This window comes from Phyllobates terribilis, unplaced genomic scaffold, assembly GCF_046119375.1.
Source record: "Phyllobates terribilis strain yellow unplaced genomic scaffold, ASM4611937v1 Scaffold_1__5_contigs__length_1240528914, whole genome shotgun sequence".
Classification (NCBI taxonomy): Eukaryota; Metazoa; Chordata; class Amphibia; order Anura; family Dendrobatidae; genus Phyllobates; species Phyllobates terribilis.
In genome coordinates, this window is record NW_027362761.1 from 589,727,281 (window position 1) to 589,749,832 (window position 22,552).

Sequence of the window (22,552 nt, forward strand, 5' to 3'; positions counted from 1 at the left end):
GTTTTTGTTTATTGCTCTCCCCACTAATGCTGATGATTGGCTGCAGGGGTCACTCATATTGATGAGACATCATTTCTGCTGCCAGGTAAGCAAAGACCAGCAGTGGAAAGAAGCTGATGACTTTCACTTGTCTTCTTTTTATCATTTTTTTTTTTCCTTTTCTGTTATCTCAAAAGGGAAAGTATAATAATAATAATCTTTATTTTTATATAGCGCTAACATATTCCGCAGCGCTTTACATACATTATCGTCGCTGTCCCCATCGGGGCTCACAAAGTATAATCTTAAGATGACATTGAAAGGGGGTTTCTAAGTATCTGCAGAGTCCTAAAAGGGAATAAAGTTTAAAAAATTAGATAAAGAGAAAAACTTGTAGGACATTTTATATTAGAATATGAAGGATTGTCGCTCGAAGTTTAGACGCCTTAGTAGAAGGTCACAAGAAAATGTCTCCACTTCGCTCTCGTCGGTGAGAAATTAAACCTTTTCCGTTTTCTCTGCGCGTTTGAAGTTGTGCGCAGATAGGCAGAGCGGCTTTATCTCCCGATAAGTAAGTGGCTGTAACTCCTATCAGGCGGCGCCAGGTGGTTAACGCTTCCAGTCTTTTTCCACATTGTCCTTGTGTCACTTTACTGATTTGCTTTCCTATTTTATTTATTTATTTATTTTTATTTTTTTTAATTTTCTGGCATAAAAAAAAAAACGTAAAAAATTCTGAATTTCATAAAATAAATAAAAATCTTTTTTTTTTTTGCATTTGAAAAAAAACTATAAAGTATTATATCAAATGCAAAAAAAAAAAAAATTGCATCAAATCAGTTCAATGCAAATTCAAGTGGCCGGAAAGGGTTAGAAAAAAATCTTATCCTACCCTGTCCTCAGCCCTTCCAGTACCTGTGCCGCCACCACAACTGCTCCTCCCATTGGCTCTTCCGTCTTTTTTTGGCGGTAGGACACAAGCGCCGAAGAAAGATGTACCGTATGTAAGATTTTATTTTTTTTATATTATATTTTTATTATCCCCCTTTTCGCTCCACCTACATTTACTGGATTTGCCCTAAGCAAATTGCAACAAGTTCTGGTGAATCCTATATTTTTTTTTTTTCTAAAAATTGAGGCATTGTTTTTGTACCCTTGAAATTTTGCAACATTTTAGCTTAACGTTTGACTATAAAAAGTGGCAAAATGGGTTGAAGACAAAAATAAAGAGCATTTTTTTTTTGCTGGGATCTAAAAGGTAACCTCTCTCCTTGTGGAGAGTGACATGCCTGGCATGCCAGTGTAAGGAGACGTATAGGCCATGCAATGCAATTTTTTTTTGCATGTGTGTAAAATTCATGAAGCGCATGCGCGAATATCACAAAACCGCAAAAAAGAAGATGGTAATTAGTAGTAGAACTTTTCACTGATATAGTGATTAATTTGTTTCTATAAAACGAGAAATCCAGCTGATTATAGGATCATTGATGCGCTCAGCTGCATCCCCCTCCTCCCCCTCTATCAGCAGCTCGGGAGCTGAATACTTGACTCCTAATTAGTTGCTTAACTCCTATGGAAATTGCCCAGATCCATCTCTATCCTATAACTTCAGCTTCCCATGATTAATGATGCATCTGGAGCTGCTGGACCCGTCTCTAGCACCTGAGCGGAGCCCTGGTGAAGCCTGAAATCTGATAAACGATTCCTCCCGGTGCCTCATTAATATTTATGGCCCGCACTTCTGCACTGATGGGATAAAGGAGCGAATAAATCATCGGATCAGTGACAGATAAGCCCTAAAGCTAATGAGTGATAAGTATTAAATTGCTTCATATAAAACAGCATCACTTGACATTATATACAGTATTGTATGCCCCCGAGCACTGCCGCCCATCCTGACCCTAATCTGTAGTGACGGCTCTTACACGAGGGTCGCAGATCCATTCATTGATGCCTTCAAAGGCTGCGGCTTTTTCCTGCACTGTTAAGACTTTTACAGGGGATTTCTACTGAATTAGCGGATAAAACATAAGTGATGATGGGATCAGTGGGGTCTGCGCTCCTGAACTCTCTATTAATCATTATCAACTACAGTAGTGAGAGCATACACGAGAATGGACCCTCGGCGCCCCAATTCCTTCCAGGCTTAGAGGACTTGGTGCCCTCATTACAAATCATGGAGGTCATACAAAATACTAGATGTAATTGTGTTTGACCATGCCGCTGGTCTGAATTGTCAGTCATTAAGATCGCACCAAAGACGTGCAAGCAGAGAGGGAGCTCCCTGTATACAGAGATACAGGATAAGATTCTGTCTGCAGCCACCACTAGGGGGAGCTCCCTGTATACAGAGATACAGGATAAGATTCTGTCTGCAGCCACCACTAGGGGGAGCTCCCTGTATACAGAGATACAGGATAAGATTCTGTCTGCAGTCACCACTAGGGGGAGCTCCCTGTATACAGAGATACATGATAAGATCCTGTCTGCAGCCACCACTAGGGGGAGCTCCCTGTATACAGAGATGCAGGTATTTCTATAAAGTAACATGTAGCATAAAACCTTGAACCTGCTATATGTGAATTCATTTTCGGAGACAGATGTTAATTTCAGGGCTTTATTCCTCTCTCTTTAGTGCTAGCAGTGAGATTGGCTGTAGGATCAGGTTACTCGCGGTTTGCTCGTATTCTGTAACCATGGAGACACATGGTTGTCAATTGGAGCTGAAGACAGAAAACAGATTTTTAATTAAGATTATTGTTAAAGTTGTTTCTTTTCTTCCGCATGCATTAGAGCGATTAAAAAGTGAAATTGTGCAGATAATGAGATTATCGTCCTCACGGCGTAGTGCGAGTATATAAGAAATGGGTCAGCGGCTGTATACAGGGGAGAGAAGTCTGCTCAAGCAATAACTGATGTATTAATCCCTTCCAGAAAAGGAGTTCATCCGTGGAGCCCGGAAGTAAACCGCCATCACCAGAAATGTTCCGCAGCGGTGACCGCGGATGATCACGTCTCAGAAATGTGAATGAAATGCAATCTGTACACATGGCTGACCCCAGAACGGCACCAGCTGGGGGGGGATGCCCTTTACCGAACTAAAAAAAATCTATACTTAACCCTTTAAAGGGTTGTCCAGTTTTAAAAAAAAAAAAACACAAAAACAATAATTTTCCTACACCTTATTGGGATATTCTGAGATAATATGCGGGGCGGGGGGGGGGGGGGGTGTCGGCCTCTGTTCACATTCTCACCTCTTAATCAGAGTGTGGCGTGGATATAGAGAGCGTCTCTCCCAACCCGTCCTGCATCACACACAGCACATTGATACGGACGGACGCCGTGTAATACTTAATTTCTCCTGCGGGGATGCTGCAGGGAAACTGAACACTTACTGCCAAGTTTCCATATAAATTGTAGCTTGTGAACAGGGGGTCCCATTTGCGGGAAACTTTTTGATCGGCTTATTGTCAAGGGTTCCTTCTTAAAGGTATAGTCCCAATTTTGCTGGACAGTCCTAGGAACCCCGTAAAGAGGCAGGGATATACAAACTCCCCTAAAAGTGGGAAGTTCGATCTAGGGGGGCCGTACTTCAGTGGGCAGGAAGTTATCAGCTCTTCATAGGAGGGGTGACATTTTCTAGATGTCTGGGGACCCCCAACGATCACCAGGATGTGGCACTTTTTGACTTTCGTCTGCATATACTTGACTGCCGCTCTGGGGGAAAGATGAGCGCTGTAGTTTGCTTTCTCCAGCAATGAATAGGGCAGTTTTATGCACTGTCCATCCATCAAAACAGAGCACTTTTGTTCTCCATCTGAATAATCGGTGTGGTCTCAGCGGTCAGACCCCCCCTACCAATCTAGAAGTTATCATCTATCGTGTGAATAGCTCATAAGTTCTTGTAGTCAGAATACCCTTTAAAAAAAAAGGAATAGAGGTGGCGATAGGGAGAATATACTGTGGTCAGATCCTCCGTCCGGCCCACATCGTCACAATGTTTGCCATGAGCTCCGACTGGGATTGAGTTCAGAGAAATCTTCTGACTTGCAGGATTAGAAAAAAGCATGGTGTTTCTTGCAAAAAACAGCGCCACACCTGCTCCTTAGGTTGTATCAGGTATTGCAGTGCAGCTCTATTACATTTCAGTGGAGCTGAGCTGCAATACCAGACACAACCTGTGGTCAGGTGAGGTGCTGTTTCTTGAAGAAAGTCACCAAGATTTTCTAAGCCTTAACAATGACGTACAAAACAGGTGAAGACCCACATAACCAAATAGAAATCCCATTAGTCCGAATAAATGTGATTTGTGTGAGCCATGAAAAGGCCACGGAGGTGTGACTGGCAGAAATGGCTGCAGAGAGCTCGGGCCGGAGACACGTCCAGAAAACTGCAGTCGATCTTCAGATTAATTGTACAAAAATGGATTCTCATCTTGAGTGAATATTTTACTCCTTTATTACTTTTTTCGTTGCTTTTTTTTTTTTTGTTACCAGTTCTAACCTTTAATAATCGGATTACGTTATGCTTCAGAGCAGAAGTGTCTCCATCAGGATGTGTTCAGAGACGGCTCATTACCACAAAAAGCGCAAAACCGCATGAAAGATAAAAAGGTTAATTCTCCGCTAACTGATGGCGAGCCCAACGAGTGGCAAATTCACTCATTAGATGACGCTGGTAAAAGACGGAGGAAACATAAAATGATTTTTTATATTCCTACAATCTAAAAATAAGGCGCTAAAAAGTCGTCCCCCCGCTCCCCATACACAGACATGTATAGGAAAGTATGTAAAGCAAATAGCGACATATAGAGAGGATCTGGCAGGACGTGTCCCGTGTGGTGTAGTATATAGAGGATGTGTCCTGTGTGGTGTAGTATATAGAGGATGTGTCTCGTGTGGTGTAGTATATAGAGGATGTGTCCCGTGTGGTGTAGTATATAGAGGATGTGTCCCGTGTGGTGTAGTATATAGAGGATGTGTCCCGTGTGGTGTAGTATATGGAGGATGTGTCTCGTGTGGTGTAGTATATAGAGGATGTGTCCTGTGTGGTGTAGTATATAGAGGATGTGTCCCGTGCGGTGTAGTGTATATATAGAGGATGTGTCCCGTGCGGTGTAGTATATATAGAGGATTTGTCCCGTGCGGTGTAGTATATAGAGGATGTGTCCCGTGCGGTGTAGTATATAGAGGATGTGTCCCGTGTGATGTAGTATATGGAGGATGTGTCCCGTGTGTTGTAGTATATAGAGGATGTGTCCCGTGCGGTGTAGTATATATAGAGGATGTGTCCCGTGCGGTGCAGTATATGGAGGATGTGTCCCGTGCGGTGTAGTATATAGAGGATGTGTCCCGTGCGGTGTAGTATATAGAGGATGTGTCCCGTGTGGTGTAGTATATAGAGGATGTGTCCCGTGTGGTGTAGTATATAGAGGATGTGTCCCGTGTGGTGTAGTATATAGAGGATGTGTCCCGTGTGTTGTAGTATATAGAGGATGTGTCCCGTGTGGTGTAGTATATAGAGGATGTGTCCCGTGCGGTGTAGTATATATAGAGGATGTGTCCCGTGCGGTGCAGTATATGGAGGATGTGTCCCGTGCGGTGTAGTATATAGAGGATGTGTCCCGTGTGGTGTAGTGTATAGAGGATGTGTCCCGTGTGGTGTAGTATATAGAGGATGTGTCCCGTGTGGTGTAGTATATGGAGGATGTGTTCCGTGTGGTGTAGTATATATAGAGGATGTGTCCCGTGCGGTGTAGTGTATATATAGAGGATGTGTCCCGTGTGGTGTAGTATATGGAGGATGTGTCCCGTGTGGTGTAGTATATGGAGGATGTGTCCCGTGCGGTGTAGTATATATAGAGGATGTGTCCCGTGCGGTGTAGTATATATAGAGGATGTGTCCCGTGCGGTGTAGTATATAGAGGATGTGTCCCGTGCGGTGTAGTATATAGAGGATGTGTCCCGTGTGGTGTAGTATATAGAGGATGTGTCCCGTGCGGTGTAGTATATAGAGGATGTGTCCCGTGCGGTGTAGTATATATAGAGGATGTGTCCCGTGTGGTGTAGTATATAGAGGATGTGTCCCGTGTGGTGTAGTATATAGAGGATGTGTCCCGTGTGGTGTAGTATATAGAGGATGTGTCCCGTGCGGTGTAGTATATGGAGGATGTGTCCCGTGCGGTGTAGTATATAGAGGATGTGTCCCGTGTGGTGTAGTATATGGAGGATGTGTCCCGTGTGGTGTAGTATATGGAGGATGTGTCCCGTGCGGTGTAGTATATAGAGGATGTGTCCCGTGTGGTGTAGTATATACAGGATGTGTCCCGTGTGGTGTAGTATATAGAGGATGTATCCCGTGTGGTGTAGTATATAGAGGATGTGTCCCGTGTGGTGTAGTATATATAGAGGATGGGTCCCGTGTGGTGTAGTATATAGAGGATGTGTCCCGTGTGGTGTAGTATATAGAGGATGTGTCCCGTGTGGTGTAGTATATATAGAGGATGGGTCCCGTGTGGTGTAGTATATGGAGGATGTGTCCCGTGTGGTGTAGTATATAGAGGATGTGTCCCGTGTGGTGCAGTATATAGAGGATGTGTCTCGTGTGGTGTAGTATATAGAGGATGTGTCCCGTGTGGTGTAGTATATAGAGGATGTGTCTCGTGTGGTGTAGTATATAGAGGATGTGTCCCGTGTGGTGTAGTATATAGAGGATGTGTCCCGTGTGGTGTAGTATATAGAGGATGTGTCCCGTGTGGTGTAGTATATATAGAGGATGGGTCCCGTGTGGTGTAGTATATAGAGGATGTGTCCCGTGTGGTGCAGTATATGGAGGATGTGTCCCGTGTGGTGTAGTATATAGAGGATGTGTCCTGTGTGGTGTAGTATATAGAGGATGTGTCCCGTGTGGTGTAGTATATAGAGGATGTGTCCTGTGTGGTGTAGTATATAGAGGATGTGTCTCGTGTGGTGTAGTATATAGAGGATGTGTCCCGTGTGGTGTAGTATATAGAGGATGTGTCCCGTGTGGTGCAGTATATGGAGGATGTGTCCCGTGTGGTGTAGTATATAGAGGATGTGTCCCGTGTGGTGTAGTATATAGAGGATGTGTCTCGTGTGGTGCAGTATATAGAGGATGTGTCTCGTGTGGTGCAGTATATAGAGGATGTGTCTCGTGTGGTGCAGTATATAGAGGATGTGTCTCGTGTGGTGCAGTATATAGAGGATGTGTCTCGTGTGGTGTAGTATATGGAGGATGTGTCCCGTGTGGTGCAGTATATAGTATTGCAGCTTAACTCCATTGAAATGAATGGGTTTCAGCTGCAATACCACCCACATCCTCTGAGCAGGTGTGGCACTGTTTCCACAGGCCAGGCGACCCTGCACTGCAGAAATTGTATTAGAAGGTTTGATCTCAGAAATCTGCAGAATTTTGAGTGCAGCTCTGGATGCCCATGCTCTGGGTTCAGGCTGTGAAGCTGCGTCGTGCTTTTTCTGTCTTTTCTGCTCTCATGCTGCTGTCAGGCCTGTGCTCGCTGGGAGCAGGCAGTAAAGACTCCATGATTGCCAGGTCACTGAAAGCAAATAATTGTCATTCCGCGCTGCGCCGTGCCGTCTGATGGATCTCGCATAGGGGAAATCAGGAGGAGGGAGGGGGCAGTTGCATAGCAACAGTGCAAAAAAAGGCAAGACATATAGAATAGAGAGCAATGGACGAAGTGTCTGAACTCTCAAGTTCTCCCGGCTCTGTCTTCATTATTATGTGGTGACCTTCAGACCTTGTCAACCGAAAACCCATCTCCAGTGTGAAGGAGCTCGCTGCTACAGGCGCAGTGGGGTTATTAACGTTATCGCTGATCACTAGTGATGTGTCTGGGGTGTGGTATCATGATGTGCGAATTCAGTCTCGTGTAATGGAGCTGAAGGATACATGGTCGCTGTTCTGGTAGTCAAAAATTGCTCACCATTTTATAATTGATACATAGGGAATACAACATTTATTTAATATTAATCTTTGATTAACAATTATACTCCAGAGCTGCACTCACTATTCTGCTGGTGCAGTCACTGTGTGCATACATTACATTACTGATCCTGTACTGATCCTGAGTTACATCCTGTCAGAAAAATATTAAGAATTTCTCTCTCCCAGACCCTTCTTCCCTCCTCCCCTATAGTAATTGTCAAAAGAAAAGAACTGACACTTGGCCAGAGGCATCTATGCAAATTAACGCCCACATGAGAAGTGCCTTGTAAGCAAATGCTAGCACATTGGGTGCTACCAAACCCATTTACACAGGCGTGCGATAAATCTACATCTAGGTGAGAATGTTGCATTCCCAGGACGTCAAAGGGAATTTTAAAAGAGCCCTGCAGCCGGGCCGGAGCCGAAATATGGAATAACTAAAGTTCCATACGTCCGATAATAATGGGGCCCACATTTTTAGTGACAGGGTAAGCTAAGGAACAATATGCTTATTTTCCCATAGCTGTCGGCCCTTCCAGGCAGCTGTGGCTCAACAGTACCAAAATAACAGACCGCAACTATGTTGTGTGTGGTCTCTGAAGAAAGGTAAAATCATAATAGAAAATATGGTACCACTTTCGGGCTTCTGCGACTAACCGACGATAAGTTACCGCAAAAGCCAGATATTCTGATAAAAATATGAACGCAATAGTCCAGCCCACATGATGTCATCACAGGGGGGTGTGTGGGCAGGTCTCCCCTACGGCATAAAGGACACAGCTGAAGGGGGAGTATCATTCATTGCCGGGAGTATACATTTATTATAAGCAACGGATCCCGTTCGTAACGGTCAAATCTGGAGTGCCTTCCCTCCACTTATATTGAATCTTCTCTGCAATTGTATAGTAAGTTTCTTCTTTAATCCTTATTATTTTGTGTAACTGCATCTGTACTGTATTGTCCCCATTTGTAAAATCTTTGTATATTTTTCCTAAACACTGCCTCCCCTTTTGGACTAAATATAAAATTTAAAAGTCCTGTTTCTTTTTCTTTGTAATCGTTCCGTCCCCCGAAGCCATATACGCTACCAGAACGCAGGCGTCCGACCAGGCCTGTATTATATTTCAAACTGGCCGGTGGTGGCAGCGAATAATAATAATTGGGCTATCGTGAAACTGGCAGTAACCGTATGCGGCGTATAGACGTATTCCATGCGTTGGAATCCGGAGGTGTGACGACATATGCTTTCTGCTCGCTTGACGATAGCTACGTAGTGAGTAGTCTGGATTGTGTGCGCACGGATCCCTAATGAAATCCTGACAGAGTGACGGCAACGGTAGGATATTTTGTGATCTCCCCTGTGTCATCCCTGGCGGTCCTGACACATCCTGTATTATACTCCAGAGCTGCACTCACTATTCTGCTGGTGCAGTCACTGTGTGCATACATTACATTACTGATCCTGAGTTACCTCCTGTATTATACTCCAGAGCTGCACTCACTATTCTGCTGGTGCAGTCACTGTGTACATACATTACATTACTAATCCTGAGTTACATCCTGTATTATACTCCAGAGCTGCACTCACTATTCTGCTGGTGCAGTCACTGTGTACATACATTACATTACTGATCCTGAGTTACCTCCTGTATTATACCCCAGAGCTGCACTCACTATTCTGCTGGTGCAGTCACTGTGTACATACATTACATTACTGATCCTGAGTTATATCCTGTATTATATTCCAGAGCTGCACTCACTATTCTGCTGGTGCAGTCACTATGTACATACATTACACTACTGATCCTGAGTTACATCCTGTATTATACTCCAGAGCTGCGCTCACTATTCTGCTGGTGCAGTCACTGTGTACATACATTACATTACTGATCCTGAGTTACATCCTGTATTATACTCCAGAGCTGCGCTCACTATTCTGCTGGTGCAGTCACTGTGTACATACATTACATTACTGATCCTGAGTTACCTCCTGTATTATACTCCAGAGCTGCACTCACTATTCTGCTGGTGCAGTCACTGTGTACATACATTACATTACTGATCCTGAGTTACCTCCTGTATTATACCCCAGAGCTGCACTCACTATTCTGCTGGTGCAGTCACTGTGTACATACATTACATTACTGATCCTGAGTTACATCCTGTATTATACTCCAGAGCTGCACTCACTATTCTGCTGGTGCAGTCACTGTGTACATACATTACATTACTGATCCTGAGTTACATCCTGTATTATACTCCAGAGCTGCACTCACTATTCAGCTGGTGCAGTCACTGTGTACATACATTACATTACTGATCCTGAGTTACATCCTGTATTATACTCCAGAGCTGCACTCACTATTCAGCTGGTGCAGTCACTGTGTACATACATTACATTACTGATCCTGAGTTACATCCTGTATTATACTCCAGAGCTGCACTCGCTATTCTGCTGGTGCAGTCACTGTGTACATACATTACATTACTGATCCTGAGTTCTTATTCTATCCTATCCTCTGAGTGCAGATGATGGGAGTTGTAGTTTTGCCGTTGCTTTGTTATGAGGCAGGTCTGTGCTGGGTTTTCGGGTGCAGTAACCTTCCCTTATTCGCAGCCGCCGGACATTATACAGTACAGTAGGTGAGAAGTTGTGTGTTTCCTCCTTTGGTGATGATCTTCCTCCTCCATGTGTCTTGCACTGTGCTGCCTTGTAGGAGACCGTGATCTCCGGGCTTGGGGGAATTGTCTTCTCGGTATCGTGCACACATTACCTCGGCACTGACATGACTTTGCGGGTGTTTCTGATTACTCTTGTGTAAAATCCCTGCTGTGATGAGTGATGCTGGCGGCTATCGCTGCGCAGTGCCGGCCGCCGTCCTCGCTGACCCTCTGATCACCCCGGGATTATTTTCTATATTTTATGAGACGTCTTTGTGATTGACCTATAGACAAGGCGCGTTCCCGGCCCGGGATTGTGTTAGCTGCTTTGTCTACCGCACAGGATACACATCTGTTGATGAACCCACATAATATTCCTGCTGATATTACTCTGATCAAATTTTTTAGCGTTCCTGTGCCGATAAATTCAGAAATAATCCGATAATATTTGCAGATTATATTGTACAGCAATTTAGAAATACAAAGAATCCAGACAGATACCATTTGGCTTAAAGCGTATCTGTCAATTCAGGTGTCTGTTTAGAATAAGCTGTAGTTTGTACATGAGGAATAACGCACATTTTGTCCATTATATGACATCTATCCTACATTTTTTACTAGTTTACCCTCTGCAGACTTTATCGCTAAATTTTCAGCTGCTATAATGTCTCCAAAATACAGCACACACAGACATGAGGAATTCCTGCTCTTCTGATACTATGTTGCACCTGCAGCAGTAGCATGGAGGACATTGTATAACAGTACTGGACAATGTAACTGTGAATCCAGCACTGGGGCGAGATAAACCACTAGGGAGCTGCAGAAGCATGGAGAATATAACACAACACTACTGAACAATGTAACTGTGGATCCAGCACTGGTGTGAGATAAACCACTGGAATTCAGCAGCATGAAGAATATAACGCAACAGTACTGGACAATGTAACTGTGAATCCAGCACTGGGGTGAGATAAACCACTAGGGAGCAGCAGAAGAATGGAGAATATAACACAGCACTACTCAATAATGTAGATGTGAATCTAGCACTGGGATAATATAAACCACTAGAGAGCAGCATGGATAACATAACACAACAGTACTGAGCAGTGAAGGTATGAATCCAGCACTGAGGCGAGATAAACACTAGAGGGCAGCAGCATGGAGAAAATAACTACTGAGCAATATAGGTGTGAATCCAGCACAGGGATAATAATAAACTACTAGAGAGCAGCATGGATAACATAACACAACAGTACTGAGAAGTGCAGCTGTGAATCCAGCACTGGGGTGAATGAAAACCGTAATGATCAGCAACGGCATGGAGGACATTATTCAACAGCACTGAGCAGTGCAATTGTGAATCCATCACTGGGGTGAGATAATCCACTAGAGAGCAGAAGCAGAATAGAGAACATAATTTGATAGTAATGAGCAGTGCAGCTGTGCATCCTGCTCTAGTGTGAAATTAACACCAGAAAGCTGCAGTAAAGGTATTTGTGTATTTCTGCCTCCCTTTTCTCTACCGTACTCCCAATAGACTTCAATAGGCAGCTGTAATTTGATCCCTCAGTGAGCTGTGAGTTCATCTTGTTTGTTACAAAGATTGATTTCAGCAGTATTTCAGAGTGAATGAAGAGGCAAGGGACTAGTAGGTTTTTTATTGGAACACGAATAGTCTAATAACCTGCAATCAAAGCAGAAATCCAAGAGACCAGCGAGAACGCCAGTGTGAAGAAAGCAAAAATAGTACACAATGGCTTATATGTTCCAAAATGTGTATGTATATTTTGAGCAAAAAACTGCACTTTTTTTAAAGTGACTGTGATCTCCAGGCCGGTGTGAATTTGGCCACATTTATTACTTATTCCAAGGGAAGTGGTGATCGTGAACGACACAAATCAAATGCACAACTCATAGCTGGCGTCATTTTTCTTTTTTGTCCCAAACCGTCAAAAACAACAAATTGATAAATTTTTTTGTAAATAAAGTTTATTCTCTATATAAATAAGAAGTTTTACAAGTTTTTAATACTTTTTTTTTCCCAATTCCTTCTCTCAGCTGAGAAGTGGATACAATGTATCTAGTGCAGACAATGCTCTGTGAGCGAAACACATCAGCAGCAGCTGCACAGATCTCTGCTGGATTGTTACAATGTATCCAGTGTAGACGATGCTCTGTGAGCGAAACACATCAGCAGCAGCCGCACAGATCTCTGCTGGATTGTTACAATGTATCCAGTGCAGACAATGCTCTGTGAGCGAAACACATCAGCAGCAGCTGCACAGATCTCTGCTGGATTGTTACAATGTATCCAGTGCAGACAATGCTCTGTGAGCAAAACACATCAGCAGCAGCTGCACAGATCTCTGCTGGATTGTTACAATGTATCCAGTGCAGATAATGCTCTGTGAGCCAAACACATCAGCAGCAGCTGCACAGATCTCTGCTGGATTGTTACAATGTATCCAGTGCAGACAATGCTCTGTGAGCTAAACACATAAGCAGCAGCTGCACAGATCTCTGCTGGATCGTTACAATGTATCCAGTGTAGACAATGCTCTGTGAGCTAAACACATAAGCAGCAGCTACACAGATCTCTGCTGGATTGTTACAATGTATCCAGTGTAGACAATGCTCTGTGAGCTAAACACATCAGCAGCAGCTGCACAGATCTCTGCTGGATTGTTACAATGTATCCAGTGCAGACAATGCTCTGTGAGCGAAACACATCAGCAGCAGCTGCACAGATCTCTGCTGGATTGTTACAATGTATTGTAAGGCAGCGCTAGTCATAATAATGGGGGATACTCGCTGCACCGGGTCAATTAAGGCACATAAGCAATGTCCTTCCGATATTTCACCATGCAGTTTATTATTTCATCATAAACCGCTAATCACACAGTCCATCTTAGTATACGCCCGGCATGTTTACACCTATCACCTCCGGGAGCTTCTCAAGTGGCAGACCGGCATACTACACACATCACAATTCGGGAGCCTTTCCAGCGACAGATACGTCCACTTGGCTCCCATTATAGCCCTCGGCTAGGCAACAACATAAATGTCCATATAACGCAGCGTTTTACCTTTAGCGGGTTTTGGCTGCTACAGTCCGTTTATTCCGCCACCACTGTGGCTTTGCGGCTTTCCCAGGTGGGGGTCTCTAGCCGTCATCCCCTCGTAGGCTACTGGTATGTCTTCCACACTTGACATCCAGCCTGCGCCTTCCAGGGTTCTTCACCAAGCCGGCTCTCCCTCAAAGGCCACTGACATCCACGCACAGGATCCAGGCTCGGCCTTTCAGGCTGCCAGGCTTCACACTAGGCCTCTCACAACTGGTGTCCCAGACACACGGAGCACAGGCCTCACACCGAACACACCTGTCTCCCATCAAGCAGGGTTTTATATATGCATCCCGTGCACACACACACATATACTGACAGGACCTTAACTGTGTGCATAAGGACCGGTGTGATGTCACGATCATGTGACCAGTCAGTTAAAGGGGAAGGTACATGGTCACGTAAACACATCCTGGACCATATACAGTAATGCTAGCAAGCTGCTGCATTACAGTATCCAGTGTAGACAATGCTCTATGAGCGAAACACATCAGCAGCTGCTGTACAGATCTCTGCTGGATTGTTACAATGTATCAGTCTGGAGTTTGGGCTCTTTATATTTGGGCACCTGTTTTTCCAAACATTTTAGTTGCTTGCCCTGTGATCCTGCTTCACTTTCCCTCCTTAGCACTTTCCATATGCTGCAGTTTAGCAGAATTTATTGCCAGTGGTGAATGTATGGCATCAGCCAGATGTTACATTGCCCGTACTGGGATTGTTGCGGGGAAAATAATAACCAAAACTGCAAGTGTAACTGTGCAGCAAGATCCCTAAGGTCACATCATATGACATGTTTTAGTTCTTTGTTTAGATTTTGGTGCTTTGTTTTTTCTTTCTGTCATGAGGATTTTATATTTTTCATAAGCAAATCTGTTCCTTGATTATAGTAATCCAGCATTGAAATAATATGCAAATCAGCAGAACCGGCTCCAGGTTTTTCTGGGCCCCGGTCGAAAGAGTCTCAGTGACCCCTTAACACATACCACGATTCATGATGCAGAGATACCACAGGGAAATATATATATATAGTACAATGCAAAGATTTCGCTTCTTACATTACATGACAGATATCTATTGTACATTCCACAATAGCTCAGAAACCGGCGAATCCTCACAGCGCACAGTGCAGACCGGACAGTATAGTCTCCATACAGTATTATGTGCACCACATAGTCCTCCATACAGTATTATGAGACTCATATAATGCTCGATACAGAATAATGGGCCCCATATAACGCTCCATACAGAATAATGGACCCCATATAACGCTCCATACAGAATAATGGACCCCATATACTGCTCCATACAGAATACTGGCCCCCATAAAATGCTCCATACAGAATACTGGCCCCCATTTAATGCTCCATACAGAATACTGGCCCCCATATAATGCTCCATACAGAATACTGGCCCTCATAAAATGCTCCATACAGAATACTGGCCCCCATATAATGCTCCATACAGAATATTGGCCCCCATATAATGCTCCATACAGAATACTGGCCCCCATATAATGCTCCATACAGAATATTGGCCCCCATATAATGCTCCATACAGAATACTGGCCCCCATAAAATGCTCCATACAGAATACTGGCCCCCATAAAATGCTCCATACAGAATACTGGCCCCCATATAATGCTCCATACAGAATACTGGCCCCCATAAAATGCTCCATACAGACTACTGGCCCCCATATATATTTCGCCATACAGACTACTGGCCCCCATATAATGCCCCATGCCTCCTGGGCCCCATATAATGCCTCATGCCTTCTGGGCCCCATATAATGCCTCCTGGGCCCCATATAATACCTCATGCCTCCTGGGCCCCATATAATGCCCCATGCCTCCTGGGCCCCATATAATGCCCCATGCCTCCTGGGCCCCATATAATGTCCCATGCCTCCTGGGCCCCATATAATGTCCCATGCCTCCTGGGCCCCATATAATGCCCCATGCCTCCTGGGCCCCATATAATGCCCCATGCCTCCTGGGCCCCATATAATGCCCCATGCCTCCTGGGCCCCATATAATGCCCCATGCCTCCTGGGCCCCATATAATGCCCCATGCCTCCTGGGCCCCATATAATGCCCCATTCCTCCTGGGCCCCATATAATACCCCATGCCTCCTGGGCCCCATATAATGCCCCATGCCTCCTGGGCCCCATATAATGCCTCCTGGGCCCCATATAATGCCTCCTGGGCCCCATATAATGCCCCATGCCTCCTGGGCCCCATATAATGCCCCATGCCTCCTGGGCCCCATATAATGCCCCATGCCTCCTGGGCCCCATATAATGCCCCATGCCTCCTGGGCCCCATATAATGCCTCCTGGGCCCCATATAATGCCTCCTGGGCCCCATATAATGCCTCCTGGGCCCCATATAACGCTCCATGCCTCCTGGGCCCCATATAATGTCTCATGCCTCCTGGGCCCCATATAATGCCCCATGCCTCTGGGCCCCATATAATGCCCCATACCTCCTGGGCCCCATATAATGCCCCATGCCTCCTGGGCCCCATATAATGACCCATGCCTCCTGGGCCCCATATAATGCCTCATGCCTCCTGGGCCCCATATAATGCCCCATGCCTCCTGGGCCCCATATAATGCCCCATGCCTCCTGGGCCCCATATAATGCCCCATGCCTCCTGGGCCCCATATAATGCCCCATGCCTCCTGGGCCCCATATAATGCTCCATGCCTCCTGGGCCCCATATAATGTCTCATGCCTCCTGGGCCCCATATAATGCCCCATGCCTCTGGGCCCCATATAATGCCCCATGCCTCCTGGGCCCCATATAATGCCCCATGCCTCCTGGGCCCCATATAATGCCCCATGCCTCCTGGGCCCCATATAATGCCCCATGCCTCCTGGGCCCCATATAATGCCCCATGCCTCCTGGGCCCCATATAATGCCCCATGCCTCCTGGGCCCCATATAATGTCCCATGCCTCCTGGGCCCTATATAATGCTTCATGCCTCCTGGGCCCCATGCCTCCATACATAAAAAAAAAAATCTCGCCTCACTTGCTGTTGCTGCTCTCATCGCTGCTCTGCTCTGCTCCGGACTCCTCTGCGTCGCCGTCTCCCCGCTGTGCGCTGTGACTGCTCATCAGAGCAGGGTGGAAAGACGTCATCGCGCCTTCTGACCTGAGATGTCACAGTCAGGTGAAGCAGAAGACACCGGAGCTGTGGAGGCACGAGGAAATGTAAGTATTGTGCCGGCAGGGGCCCTGGGCAAGCGGGGGGCGCACTCGCGGACGCTGGCATCGAACTCCTCCGCTCAGGCCCCATAGTGCGCCGGAGGGCCGCCTGCGAGTGGGCCCCCCCGCCTGCTCAGGGCCATGGTACTTGCCCGGGTGCTGACGCCGGGCCTGCAAATGAGCTGCAAGTGCACCAGGATGAGACATTGCACTTGAAGCTCCCGTGCCCTCCCTCCTTTATTTCTTGGGATCGATCATCAAGACCTGTTCGGCGGTTGTGCTGGGTTGTTAATGACCCATCTTTTTCATTAGTTATGCATTAGTGTCCATAGATTTTGTTGGGGAGAGTGACATGCCAGGTTTGGCACGCCAGTATTAGGAGACTTAAATGCCTTGAGGAAAAGGACTTGAACTCTAGCGCCACCTATTGGAAGTAGCAATCCTACAAGTCATTAATGACCCTTTAACGAGCGTTGAAATATTACTTAGGATAAAAGCCAAGTCAGAATCTCAATTTGTAGACATGGTGTTTCTGGGTATTGCCCCTCATCAGTACAAAGTATGAGATCTGATTTGGCTGGGTGAGAGGAACTGGCGTGCCAGACCTGACATGTCACTTTCCACAAGGAGAAACGTTACCCCTTAGATCCCAGTCTTAGCCTCTCATCTAGCCAAATCAGATCTCATACTTTGTACTGATGAGGGGCAACACCCTGAAACACTGTGTCTACAAATTGAGATTCTGACTTGGCTTTTATCCTAAGTCATATTTCAAGGCTCGTTAAAGGGTCGATAATGACTTGTAGGATTGCTTCTTCCAATAGGTGGCGCTAGTGTTCAAGTCCTCTTTCTTTCTGAAGATACAATTTGCACGTAGATTTTGTGGCATTTGTAATCTTATAAATGTTATACATTTTATAAAAATGTTACAAGACTCGATTATTCATTTTTTTGTATTTTAATCTTATTGAAACAATATGATTTGCAAAAATTGAAATGGTCTCAAAGAATTCCGAATATTCCATTTTCTGGATTAAAGACGTTTATGATGTAATTGAAAAGAATTAAATATATATATATATATATATATATATATATATATATATATATATATATATATTTTTTTTTTTTTTTTCTCCTTTAGGGTAAGATGGTGAAAGGAATGGGCGGCGCCATGGACTTGGTCTCCAGCTCTGGAACAAAAGTAGTTGTGACTATGGAGCACTCCGCCAAGGTGAGACGCCTCTTTATAGCACATTTTATTCTATATGTATAAACGGATTGTCCTGCCATTCTCATACATGATATTGGGTAATTCTGCCTTATTAAAGGGGGATCCTGTGCTCAGGCTCTTGATCGCTTGGTGAGAGCGGATACATAGAGCGTCTCTCCCTCTGGAGGACCCGTCCTGTCCAGTGTTACACACACAACCATTGATATCAATAGACACTGTGTAATGCTTCCTTTCCCCTGCGGAGGCGCTGCAGTATTACTTAACACTTATTGCCAGGTTTCCATGCAGATCACAATGAATCCTAATAATGCCCGAGCGGCACCACCTTAAAAAACGGAGGGCGATGAGGCCGGGTCGTGGCAGAGATGTGAAGGTTTTCTGCATTTAATGGACAGCTGAACGGAGATGGATGTGTTATTTAGGCTGAGCCCCCCGCTGTTTCTATGGAAACGGCTCATTTTCCGGATGCCTGTCTTGTTTCTCCGCTCGCCATAATCCAGTTTAGGGCAATATGTGACAGCGCCTGGCAGTACGTCGCGCTGCTGTGTGCACGGAGGGTGTTTTTTCTTTTCCGGTGCTTCCTTATCATTCTAGAGCGGCGCCCGGATCCTCCCGCGTTCCGCCTGATCACAGGGGTAACTCTCATCATCTGCAGGGATGGCACTGCCAGCCGTCTCTATACACTCCTGTCCTGCGCCGGATCGCCACGTGTGAATTACCGGATAAACATTTACCCAGGAAAAAGTTTTATCAAAAGTTTCCAGTAACTTTCTCGTCCCCACGATCAGTGCGGCACAATTTCTTTCTGCTCCTTACAGGAATATTTCACATTTCAGCAGATTTTCCTATAATAAAAACCTTCTGCAATTCTCCAATAAACATTATCCATTACTGTTTTCAAGATCTTTGCTTTTCCTCCTATAGCTTCTGTGTTTTGTTGTCTCTTGCTGGCTGCAGAATAAGTTAAAAAAAAAGGTGAGGGTAGGGCCAGACATGGTGTGTGCTTCCCCTTTAAGCATGCAAAGTCTTAGCATCTGTGCACCTCTCTCTTCTTAAAGGGATTAGACATGCATGACTTTTTTTTTTATTTTTAAATCAAAAATGTGTCACCCCCATTCACAGGTCAGGTCCGGTATTGCAGCTCAGTTCTATCAAGGTAAATAGGGCTGAGATGCAGTACCACACACGACCTGCAGTCAGGGGTGGCGCTGTTTTAAGAAGAAAGCTGCCATGTTTTTTTTTTAATCATGAGGGGGAGATTTCCTACCGGACTGGATGAAAATTGAGTTTACCGCATGCAGAGCAGTATTGTACGTACTCTAACGTGCGCTCTTGTTCTTCATTATAGGGGGGAACGCACAAAATCCTGGAACGGTGCAACCTGCCGCTGACTGGGAAACAGTGCGTGGACCGGATCATTACTGAGAAGGTGAAGCGCGTCGTTGTCCTGCTGCCTGCGGGGGGAGGGGGGTATAATCAATGCCATTGGTCATTTATCTCTGGCCTGGTGCATCATGGGAATTGTGATTATTACCGGCTGCAGAAACCGCGTCAAGAAATGGAAAACTCCCCAATGGCGACATTCACACTGACTCTTTTTTCTGAGTTTTCAGAGCAGACTCTGGCTACGTGCACTTTGCATCATATACATGCCGGCGCAGCTGCTGAGTTTCCCTATGCGGAGCCACTTCAGGAAAAAGCCAGTGGTTTTGCCATCATTTTCGAAGTGGAAAACCTGTTGTTTTTGACTGCTTAAAAAAAATTCACCCTAGTTGTCAATTTCCACTGAAATGTGGATCCACCTTATTTATCAAAAGTTCCCAAAAGTTTTCTAATAACTATGACCGAGGTTACATTTCTGCACTTTTTTTTCTTGTTGAGGATAAAAAAAAATCCTGGTACAGCCGATCAGTCCCAGCAATCAGCAAGGTGATGACTTGTTTTCACTGGACAATCCCTTTAATTTAGTTTTTTTTTTCCCTTTTTAGACTGGAGTTTTTTAAAGTTGGTCAAAACTGAAAAGTTTTCTAGTGGAAACTGCTTCAGGAAATGCTTCTTTTTTTGGAAAGTTTTTGGAACAGTCTTCCCCCCCAAAAAAGTTTTTTTTCTTTTTGCAGTGCTCTGATTGGACAGCGCCTAGTTTGAAGCATTTTCCATCAAAGTAGCAACCTACACTTCTTTTTTTTGTTTTTTTACCCACCAGAGATTTTTCAAAACCTCAAAAAAAACAAACTTAGGAACAGCTAAAATAGAAGCGAATAGTAAGAGTCTTTCAGGCATTTTTTTGGGAGTGGAACCATCAGTGTGCACGTACCTTAAATTGGCTGTAAATGGACCCGCTAAAAGCCTAAATAAGGCCGAATTCAGGTCCCGGTAGGGACCATGATGAATGAACTGCCAAGCTCACGGCCATATATCAGGTCAGGAGACCTACGGCCGGTCCGTGCATCTCAGTCCATACTCGGACCGTGATACACGGAGTTTTGGCTTAGGGGACATACTTTAAGGTTGCGCTTCACGCAGTGTTTAGATGTGGCTTGGTGCATGTCACGGAGGATGTGCCGTACGCTGGGTGCTAATGACCTCCGCTCTTCATCCCAGTAGTACGAATGATGAGAGTATTTATCCTCTTGGACCAGGTGCATGTTCCTGTGCCGCCATATAGATGTTTTATACCACAGGTGCGTCATGCTTTTCGGCTGATCCCAGCTCTTTACTCCTCTGTGTGCATTAGGCCGTCTTTGATGTGGACAGAAAGAACGGACTGACGCTGATAGAAATCGCCGAAGGGCTTACGGTAGACGATATCAAGAAGTGCACGGGCTGCGACTTTGCGGTGAGTAGCGGACGATACGACGAGCGATGTCTAATCTTTAGTGCAGATGGTGCAATACGTCAGCATCCAGGGCCGCCATCGCTGCTCTGCCCAGAAACGTTGCACAAATCAGTCGTACATTCTCTAAGGAATCTGCTTCTTTTTCCACCTATGAGCCGCTTCTACTACTTCTCCTCCTCCCCCTGCCTCCTAAACTCACAATCCACTCTGAAATTCTGCTAAAATCTGTCCTGGCCGAGTGATCAGGTGACTGCCGAGTATTAAAGTACAAAAAGAGAGAGGTGGAGAGACGTACTAGAAAGTCAAAACCCAGGTCTGTAAGTGTTTCCTCACCTCAGAGCTGGATTCACAGCTACACTGCTCGGTCCTGCTGCTTAATGTCCCCCCATACTGCATCTTTCTAGTAAGTGGTTGCCCCAGAACTGTATTCACAGTACGTCTGCATAACCTCCTACTTGATACTGCTTTCTGGTGAGTGTTTTATATCACCTCAGAGCTGGATTCACAGTTACACTGCTCAGTACAGATTTGTAATATCCATCATGTTTCCGTTGCTTCTGGATATGTGCTAGATGGATACAGGAGAGCAGGAATCCATCATGTCTGTGTGCTGTGCTGTGTATAGGAGACATCATGGCAGAGCTCGTCTCCATCCACTAGCTAAGAGACAACTGAAAGTTAGAGAAAAGGCCCGCAGAGGGGAAAATGCAGGATACAAGTCATGTAACGGCCAGAAATAGTGTTATTCCTCCTGTACACAAAGGACAACTTATTCTGGAAATTAAAGGTAGGCTGTTGAGCCTCTTTGGGGCATTAGTACTAAAATGGTAATTGAAAGGCGTCACTGGTATCATTGGCCCCACAGCAAACCATAAGGGCCCCTATCATTGACTATTCTGGTAGAAAAGCGTTTAGAGATGGCACAATTTTTGATGTCCGTGTGAACAAAGACTAATATTGATGTTTGACTATTTGTTTGCAGGTTTCACCCGACCTGAAGCCTCTGCAGCAGATCAGCGATTAAAGCTTTGGCCGACGCGTTTTGCGGCATCAGAACATCCAGCGCCTACAGAGGTGACGGCCGACCAGCTAGGACCTGTTTATAACATTGGTGATTTGTTACAGGGGGCCGGGGGGAGAGATTGGGACTTAATAAAATAGTTTTGATTAACCCTTGTAGAACCTTGTGTTTTTTATAAACGTTTTGAGCTGAATCTACTTGGTAGGGGGTGCGGGGGGCTGCAATCTGCCATTGCCAAAGGCCCCCCATCCCCAAAGGGCCTTTATTAACAGGGCAATTTCCAATGTTAAACGGGTAGGTGGACCTTTAGTGACATCATGGTCACGTGATAATGGTCCCTCACTCTGGCATCTGGGGGAACAGAAGAGAGAATGGTCTCTACTGTGTGTGTATGTAACATGTATTGTGTGGAGCATACAGTGTGTTATTCCCAGGAGGCATGCTGTTCTAACCAATCATAGGCGCCCCCATGACGCCATTGCGGGGCGTCAATGCGTTGCCATGATAGACGGGGTCTGCTGAA

The 22,552-nt window shown here is 45.3% G+C and overlaps 1 protein-coding gene across 1 annotated transcript in view; it reads left to right on the forward strand.

Annotated features, from left to right (window-relative positions):
- Positions 1 to 22,179, forward strand: part of OXCT1 (3-oxoacid CoA-transferase 1) — a 59,211-nt gene extending 37,032 nt beyond the window's left edge. The window contains exons 14-17 of the mRNA XM_073682036.1: positions 18,083 to 18,172; positions 19,521 to 19,601; positions 20,907 to 21,008; positions 21,991 to 22,179. Coding sequence (XP_073538137.1) covers positions 18,083 to 18,172; positions 19,521 to 19,601; positions 20,907 to 21,008; positions 21,991 to 22,032 — 315 coding nt within the window. The 3' untranslated portion in view covers positions 22,033 to 22,179. The remainder of the gene's footprint in view (positions 1 to 18,082; positions 18,173 to 19,520; positions 19,602 to 20,906; positions 21,009 to 21,990) is intronic.
- The last annotated feature ends 373 nt before the right edge of the window (positions 22,180 to 22,552 follow it).